This window comes from Echinops telfairi, unplaced genomic scaffold (assembly GCF_000313985.2).
Source record: "Echinops telfairi isolate 266 unplaced genomic scaffold, ASM31398v2 ScPeMD7_24;HRSCAF=84, whole genome shotgun sequence".
Classification (NCBI taxonomy): domain Eukaryota; kingdom Metazoa; phylum Chordata; class Mammalia; order Afrosoricida; family Tenrecidae; genus Echinops; species Echinops telfairi.
The window spans coordinates 4,641,894-4,650,697 of NW_022103921.1; the positions used below are offsets into that span (position 1 = coordinate 4,641,894).

General features: G+C 39.6%; 1 protein-coding gene across 1 annotated transcript; it reads right to left on the reverse strand.

Moving 5' to 3' along the window:
- Window positions 1-425: 425 nt before the first annotated feature.
- Window positions 426-8,506, reverse strand: ITM2B (integral membrane protein 2B). Its single transcript, XM_030885306.2, has 5 exons — window positions 8,361-8,506; window positions 5,420-5,626; window positions 3,327-3,437; window positions 2,423-2,573; window positions 426-1,099 (listed from the first exon to the last, which is right to left on the reverse strand). Exons 1-5 carry the CDS (start codon window positions 8,436-8,438, stop codon window positions 1,014-1,016), a joined length of 633 nt encoding a protein of 210 aa, XP_030741166.1. The 5' UTR covers window positions 8,439-8,506; the 3' UTR covers window positions 426-1,013.
- Between the last annotated feature and the right edge of the window lie 298 nt (window positions 8,507-8,804).

Sequence of the window (8,804 nt, forward strand, 5' to 3'; positions counted from 1 at the left end):
CCCTTTGGAATTCATAAAGTCAGATGTTAATTTTTTTGTCTTAGAAATTTAGAGTTACCACACGCAGCTATTTTAAAAATGTGAATTACTTCAGATAGGAGGCAAATAGACACAGTAAGAATCATGACCACATTTTATGCTGCTGGGAAAAGTCAGGCTGTATAGCTCTTCTGTTATTAAGCAAAAAGGTGTTATTTTTCAATGTATTAATGTATTCAATGTATTTCAAGGTTGAGGCTTAGAATCCATGAAGAAACTGGCTTAGTTACTAAAAATGCCTTTTATTTAAGTGAAAATCTGAGCTTATACACTCTATAATGGAGAACTGGTCTCAGAACAGTCATCTCTTCCGGTACGTGGACGATCTCAGAGAAGACCCAAAGCAGTCTTTAGTTTTATCATATGGGAAAAACAACACACAGCCCTTCAGTGAAACAACGTTGTGATATTTATATTCCATTGCACAGTTAAGGGTTACACAAATTAGTAACACAAGCTGTCTTAAATTCCAAAAATTTTCTAAAATATTAGAGGTGCCTAGAATAGTAAAATATCAAGTTGGAAACATAATCTAAATTGTTAATATGACGTTGAAAATACTGAGTAGAGGAAAATTAAAATGTGTGTTCCAATGCTCTAACAACTAGGCAGCGGGGCACTATGCATATATAAATGATTAGACTTTAGAGATTACCTTCTCTCTAAGATACACAACTAAAAAGAAAATCTGGGTAAATGATTTAAAGGAAGTTTAATGCTTTTTAATACCTAAGATCTAGGGTGAAATGTACTATGTTCTACGGCTAATAATTCAAATATAAAAGACACCACACTTAGAAGGGGAAAAAAACTTTTAAAAGGTAATGGTTTTAATTGAATGAATGAGATGAAAGATAGTAAGCCCTGTTCTCTACTTACATGAAAGAAGATTTTAAGAAATCACTGCACAAAAAACAAAGGACAGGGTTATGCGGTTGTATTCAATGTTGCTCCACACTGCTGTTCTTGACGCCTTAAGAACAAATCAAAGTTTCCACAGCATATCTGCTTTCAAAATGCCGGATCGTAACACAGTTGCTGACTTCGCGCTTCTGAAGACCTAATTGGAGAGGGAAACATTTTTAATCCTAGTTCTTAAGATATAATATACTCTGCACTCCGGTGAACGTCTATAGTTTAATTATTTTTACATGAAAAAAATTTCAACGGTTTTCAGAACTAAGTATCTCACTCCAGACTCCAGACAGTCCCTACCTTGAGACCAACTCCTATTTGCCCTTTAATATTAGGTAGCACCTGCTGGTAACGGAGTCAGCCTCACCATCACTTGCTGCTGAAAAGGCTTCAAAGCACCAGCCTGACACACAGGCCCGCACAAATCATAAATACCAGCTAACATCACATGCTTCCCCAAAGCAGTCCCAGCCATCACGTTAGGGGTGAGTTACTTACACGTTTGACCACTATGGCCCTCAAAGGATGTTATAAATACCCAAATGGCCTTTAGCAGAAAAAAGGTTCCGCACGTCTGCACCGAAATAAGGCTAAATATCTGTACATATCTGGTCTAACTTACCTACAAATCCTAAAAGGTACTTTAAAAAATGGAATTTGATTGTAACCTGGGGATTGCCTGTACTTAGAATTTTATGAACTTATATTAGAAATGTTCTATATATAAAAAAAAAGAAATGTTCTATATCTTGACTATGGATCGATAAAAGATTGTATATGCATTTGTCCAAACTCAGGAGTACATACTAAACAGGCAAGTCTTTTATCGTATGTGTAAGAATGCAGGGAGTAGGTTTCTGGTCACTTAACAAAAAGTCAGGAAAGTAGGTTTGCCGAGTGCTCCAATTTCAAAAAAAGCCATAGTACCATGCATATGAATGGCACATCTTACTTTCTGATATGCTTTTATAAGCATTTTAATTTATTTTTATAAAGCTCTTGAAGGAAGAGGGGAGATGTTGTCATCCTATTTTGGGGGGAGGGGGGGGCTGATGCAAAGGCCAAAGGAAGGGAGTCGACACAAGCTGTCAACGCACTGAATAACTCACACAAATTCTTTCCCAACATGATCCAGGGTAAATGCTTTGCTTAGAATGCAGATGCACGCACCCACGCACGCACGCACACCCCTTCAGATCTGCTCTCTAAGTACCCACTGGGTACTAGGGCTGGGAAGTTGCACTCAATGGCCAGCAGCACTTCAAGCCGGCTATTTCACACCTAGCTTTTTCTGTCTTATAAGAGTGGATGAGAACTAAGACGATGCCTCAGAAATTGCAAAATATTACTGTTGCCCATTAATTTCAATTCCTCATTCCTGGCAAGTATGTTCACAACGAATCTAGCTTAATACAACGTAGCAAAACGGTGACGTTTTCTATCAACACTTTAGCATGCCAAGTATTACCTCTAATAGTGTCTCTCCGTTGCAGCCTGTAAGTGTCCTTGCCGTGGCACAGCCGGTAAATGAAGAAGCCCAGGCTATCAACATCGTCAATGCGATCCGTGATGACCATGTGCTCGTGAATCAGATAGGACTGTGGCAAATAGGTCCCAGCCTAAATTTCAGAAGGAATATATTACACAAATATCTTAAAATGTACACTGAACAGCCTAGAAAATAAACAGAATTCTTAGAAAGTATAGTTTAGGACCAGAATTGGCAAACTATTGCCTGCCATCTGTTCTTCTAGTTGTACTGGAACACGGCCAAGGCTCATTCCTTTACATAATATGATGGCCGAGTTGACAACCATGAGGTTGGAAGCCTAATATTCATTCTCCTGCCCTTTAAAGGAATTAGCACACTTCGTAAGAACCATATATATATATATATTGCTGGTCCTTGCTTGTCAACCAGCAGGTGTGCATATTTTCTTAAAATTTCTAATTTACATGCTAAGAAAAAAAATTCTCTAAGGCAAAGCTTCAAAGCAGAATGACTTTTAAATTTCCAAAGTTTTAGTTTCTCTTTGTAAAATTCTTAACTGCATTTCTCGTAAGGTGGACCTTTAGCAGGCTTTCTTTAAAGGGAATTCTAAAACACCAAAAGGGCCTCAAGGAGCCCGGGTAGTGCTGCGTAAGCACTGGGCTGTGAACTACCTGGTCGGCAGTTCAAACCCACCAACTGTTCCAGGGGCAAAGGATGAGGATTTTCCACCCCCACAAAGACTCTAGTCTCGGAACCTCCAAGGAAAAGTTCTACTCTCTTTTAGGGTCCTTGTGGGTTGGAATCAATTTGATGGCAATGGAGTTGGTGTTTCAGTACGGTACAGCAGTGTCAATTAAAAAACAGGCAAACATTTTTATACCTTGATGTTAATGAGTAACTCCAATAAATTCCTGGGTGGCATAACAATGGAGGTGTTCAGAGGGATAACATAGCACTTATCCAGGTTAAGATCTAAATAGGCCGTGAGTTTCTGGGAAGAAAAACATGTATTTAGTTACATTAATATTTATAATATAGGCAGCAAGTGAATTAAGAATAACATGCGCAACTAAAATGGGTAGTCTTTGGAATGTTTAAATCACTCTAGCGGTTCAACAAATCAAGACTTTGGTGGGCTATGGATAGAAGTAATTAGGGAGAGGAAAATGTATCTGTACTAGTAATTAATCATATTGTTTCTGTAATGAGGGATAATATTTATTAAAATCAATTGCAAATAGCCTTAATATCTGCTTAATAGATTTTGAGTTATCTCACCTGTAAGTCCGAATGCCCTTTAAGGCATGTATCCATTTTATGTAATGACTAATTTCTCTATTATGTATCTAAAATAGAATTAGCTACTAGCCAGCATCATCAGAAAACAGGAAAACAGTCACTAACGTGATTTTCCACATTCTGTGGTTCAGATGAGAAAGCCTATCTACAGGATCTGTCCCGAGGAGCTCAGCATGTGTTAGCCTAATGATTCACGACTGTTCTGGATAAAGTATATTATTTTGAAGTCACCGCAGTGACAATATTACGCTATCATCTCAACAAAATAGAGAAAATGAGCATACTATCATGTATCCCTTGGCAGAATATTTCAAAATCAGTTATTTCAATGATTTTAATAAGATATACTTATCGACTGTTTCCCCAAATTTTGAAATGTTAAAATACGGGAAGTGCTCAGTAAAAAAAGAACGATAGACATTCTCAGATGCACAAAATATCCATAAAGCTAATTGCAGTGGTATGCGCGAATACTCAGAGTGACAAGTTGAAGGGGCATACAAAAACGTCACAGGCAATACATAAACTTCTGAATGATCTTTAGGAAACGAAATCCTTGGGGGAATACCAGTATGAACCAGGTGCTAAAAGGAGATGAAGGAAATATGGCAAAATTTTGGAACCCAGTTCTCTCCCCGACTTTTCTGCATGTATAAAAGCGGTCAAAAACTGGAGAGAAATGATGGAGACCCAATGCCCATCTCTAGACAACTGGACATACCTTGCAGAGGGGTAGTGGGGAGACGAGTCACTTAGGGTTCAGTATAGCAATAATGAAGCCCACAACCTTCCTCTGGTTCTTGAACGCTTCCTCCCCCCAACTACCAGGACCCCAATTTTGCCTTGCAGACCTGGTTGGACTAGATGATGCACAGCGGTACAGACGGGAATTGGGAACGCAGGGAATCTAGGACAGAGGAACCTCTCAGGACCAGGGGTGACAGTGGCGATACCAGAAGGGAAAGGGGATGTAGTAGGGGGGAATGGATCACAGGGAGCTACGTGTGGCCTCCTCTCTGGGGGACGGGCAGCGGAGGGGTGGGTGAAAGGAGACGCCGGACAGTGTAATATAAGATACAATAATAATTTATAAATTATTAGGGGTGCATGGGGGAGAGGGGAGGAGGAAGGGAAGGGGAGGGGGAAAAAAAGGAAAATTAGAGGCTTGCGAATTTTGGGAATGATGAGGGCAACAAAAGTATAGAAGGGCTTTACACAATTGATCTATGTATTGTGATGAATTGTATGAGCCCCAATAAATTGATTAAAAAAATAAAAAAAAACTGGAGAGAAATGTAAAAGAGCAGCCAGAAGTTCAACAGCACAATGACATGGCAATGGAAACACGAATCAACATACACCTACAAAACCATACAGGAAGCAGGAGTAATTTGAAAGCAAAGGAAGAACAACTGGGAGGTAAGTTCAAGAGCAGACAAGGTAAGGGTAGGGAAAGGTTAACAAGAATGGGAGGGGTGCAGATTCACTGAGTCTGCTTCAGCTATTCAAAACAGAGCCAAGAAACAGTTTCTGGTTGATCTTGTAGGGTAGGAAGGATTCCAAGTCTGTTTAAAGAGTGTGTTACTAACCTAGCAAATGAGAGAGAGAGATAGAATGACAGAAAGCTTAAGGGAAGAACCTGCATTTTTCTTGCAGCCTGGACACCTGGCTCACCTTGCTAAAGTCATGAACGATGTTGGCTGGATCGCTATCGGCAAACTCTGGGACAGGCACACTGATGAATTCGACCTCCTCTTCTTCGAAGATCTTAATGTTTTCCTCGATTGTTTGGTAGCGAGCAGCGGGGGCTTCGGCAGAGGCCTCGCTCAGGACGACGTCGTCTTTGATGTATTTGATCCCACAGTAGTACACATCATCTGGCTAGAGAGCGCAGACACCATTTCAGTGACTCAGTGGGAGGCAGAGTTGTTCGAATCCGCGCAAGTATTACGTAAGCGGCCACCTTTATCTAACTAGCATTTTGCTCGCAAGTTCTTACTGTTAGATGACAAGCCAGACAGCTTAATGAGAGAGCTAAGACATTCTTTACGACAAGATTGTGAAGCATTGCAAAAGACAGTTTGGGATGCATGAAAAAGCAACTGGCGGCCTTTCTACTTTCTGTGGTTGACAAATACAGACTCTACAAGCAATTCTCCATGAGATGGCAAGCATAGGGCTCCTTCTGCCTGTAGGCATTGCTCTAATAAAATAATATATTCAGAAACCAACAATTCTGTGGGGGAAAAAAACAAACCCAAAAATTTATAAACTTTTTATGATTCATTGCTGATAGAAAAATGTTTCTACATTAGCCCAAAGGGACAATTTCTCCCTGAAATTTCCAAATGTATACAAGTAGTTACGCTTTCGCTTTAAAAGGTCTTTTAAATTTTAGGGGACGTCAGACACAGGACAAATGATCCCACTTATATGAAATATCTAAAACAGGTAAGTACATCAAGAACGTTTACTTGTGATTACAAGGGGAGGCAGGCAGGCAGGAAGAGCCCTCCCTTTCTGTTTCCGGGCAATGGGAAGAGTTGCAAATGAACAGTGGTGAGAGCTGCACACACGGCAAACCTAACTGAGGCCCGGAGTAGGCCATGTACAAAAATACTCTCATTTTTATGTTTACCACCCTCCCCCGCCACATGCAACCACAATGAAGTGGAAAACACCAAGCTACACAGCTTTAAAAGACGGTTTCCTTTTTGCTTTCTTTAAAAAAAAAACATTCATAATAAATTGGAGCAGATAGCATTAAGATAACAAATGCCATCTCTATAAGTTCTAGATAATCCTCCCCCCCCATTATGTTTCTTGGAAATTACTGCATAAAAAAGGATTAGATTTTAATGAATTAATCTGAGTCTATTACCTATGGCTGGTGAAAATGATTTTATGTATTTTAAATAAATATTACTTTAAATTCTGGGATAATAAAGTACTTATCTGGACAAAGATAATGTGAGGTCAAAATGCTAATAAGCTTATGCTATTCAAACAGTAAAAAAAGACACTAGGGGGTACTTAGAATTGTAACTTTAATTGTGGTTTTAGGACTTTTAGATAAAATTAGACAAAAGTTGCTATAGAGTAATTGTATTTCATCAATGTCTAATCTGCCACCATCTCAAAAGATATAGAAAAATGAGAACGAAAAATTTAAATACACACACACACACACACACACACCCTGGTAGAACATTTTAAAATTCTTTAAAATATTTTAATAAAATCTAGTTGCCAAAGAAAAACAAAGCCAATAACAAATTCTATGTCTTAATGAAGCCAATGAGTGAAAAGATTCAGAGAAACGAGTTGTCAGTGTACTCCGGCTATTGTAGAGGAGCCCAGACTGAATATCAAATTAGTCTGTCAACATCTTATGGCTTGTGACTGATACACAAGAGGACTTTGGAAATCCCATTTTCCAAAAATTTTATTCATATTTATTAATTGGCAATAAATAAAACTGTACATGCTAGTGGTTAGGCATTGAACTGTGATCTGCGTGGTGGGTAGAATGGGGAGGGACTCTCTACTCCTATCAACAGTTGCGGTCTCAGAACCCCCTAGAGCAGTGGTTCCCAACCTTCCTCGTGCCGCGGCCCTTCCATACAGTTCCTCATGTGGGGGTGACCCCAACCATAAAATTATTTTCGTTGCTACTTCAGAACTGTGATTTTGCTAGTTATGAATCATAATGTAACTATCTGATAGGCAGGATGTATTTTCATTGTTACAAACGGAACATAACGAAAGCATAGTGATTAATCACAAAAATAATATGTAATTATATATTGTGAAATATTTACTTCTAATGACAAATAAATGAAATTTTGTCTGGACGCATGGTGTAGCATGGGTCACAGTCTTCACACCGGGTACTCTCGGGTGTATGTGCATGTGGGTGGACCCACTTGGAGATGGATAAGGGAGCGTTGTCTCGGTCCCTAAGACCACCAGAAATAGGTGTTTTCCAATGGTCTTAGGCAACCTCTTTGAAAGGGTCATTCGACTGACTCCCACAGGTTGAGAACCACTGGCCTAGGGGGTTGCTATAAGTCACCATTGACTCTGTGGCAGCGAATTTGAGTTTTTGAGTTTTCTTAGGCATTAACTATGGTAGAAAACTGAAGGTTAATAAATTCTTTAATGGTTCTAAAAACATAATTCATATATTTTTAGAAAAGTATCAAATTCAGAGAACTTGACAAAAAAAATCATGGAGCCTGAAACCCATCTCCACCATCTTCATGTTCCTAATCTGAAGCCAGAGTGTGCAGGACTCACCCGTCTTTGCATAAAACCACATACATAACTAGTAGTGAAGGAAATCTTTCAAGATCATGTCTGGCTCATGAAAGTTAGTCATTTTTCAAAACATCACCCACCCCCAAATTACACCCTTTTAGTCAACAACATTGGAAACATGTTCTTCTGCCTTGGTGACTATCTGACATGTTCACATTTTCATTGCATTTTCAAGGGGGGACCCACCAGTGCGAAAGGCCACAGACAAAAAGTACACGATCAGGGAAGCTTGGAGCCAACTTTCTAATACACACAAGATGGAACCTACATTGGGCCTTAGAACTTTTCCACTTACTTGGAGAGCAAAGTATTTGTACAGATAGGCGCCGCCCAGGATGACACCTGCAAGCATAAATGCCAGTCCAAAGCACATACACCAGCACCAAGCTCTTCTCTGGCCAACTGGCACCACTTCATCTGTGTCCTAGAGCATGAAAAGGGTAGTGATTAATGTCATTCCTCATCAGAGTAACAAGAGGCGTTAAGGGTGAAAGAAATCCCAACGGCTATAATTTTATGAATGAAGGTATAAAGACCAAGGGATGTCAAGTCTCAAATCAAAATTGGCACAGAGAAGGTTAATGGTGGCACCAGTACTGATAATGCCTCTGTCGTCGTTAACCCTCTACCCCCTAACTGCTAACCACATCTTGAATATGGAGCCAATTTTCTACGCACAATTTCCTCCAGTCCTACAAAGTATCCTCCAGCACTGAAAAATTCAGAAAAGGTTACAACA

What these genes read in the sequence shown, in the direction of transcription:
- ITM2B (XM_030885306.2), bottom strand. Translation starts at nt 8,438, where the DNA reads ATGTGCTTTGGACTGGCATTTATGCTTGCAGGTGTCATCCTGGGCGGC. An exon ending in TCGTTCATGACTTTAGCAAG is followed by an intron (nt 3,438 to 5,419) that starts GTGAGCCAGGTG and finishes TTTTCTTCCCAG; the next exon opens with AAACTCACGGCCTATTTAGA. An exon ending in AGTTACTCATTAACATCAAG is followed by an intron (nt 2,574 to 3,326) that starts GTATAAAAATGT and finishes TCTGAAATTTAG; the next exon opens with GCTGGGACCTATTTGCCACA.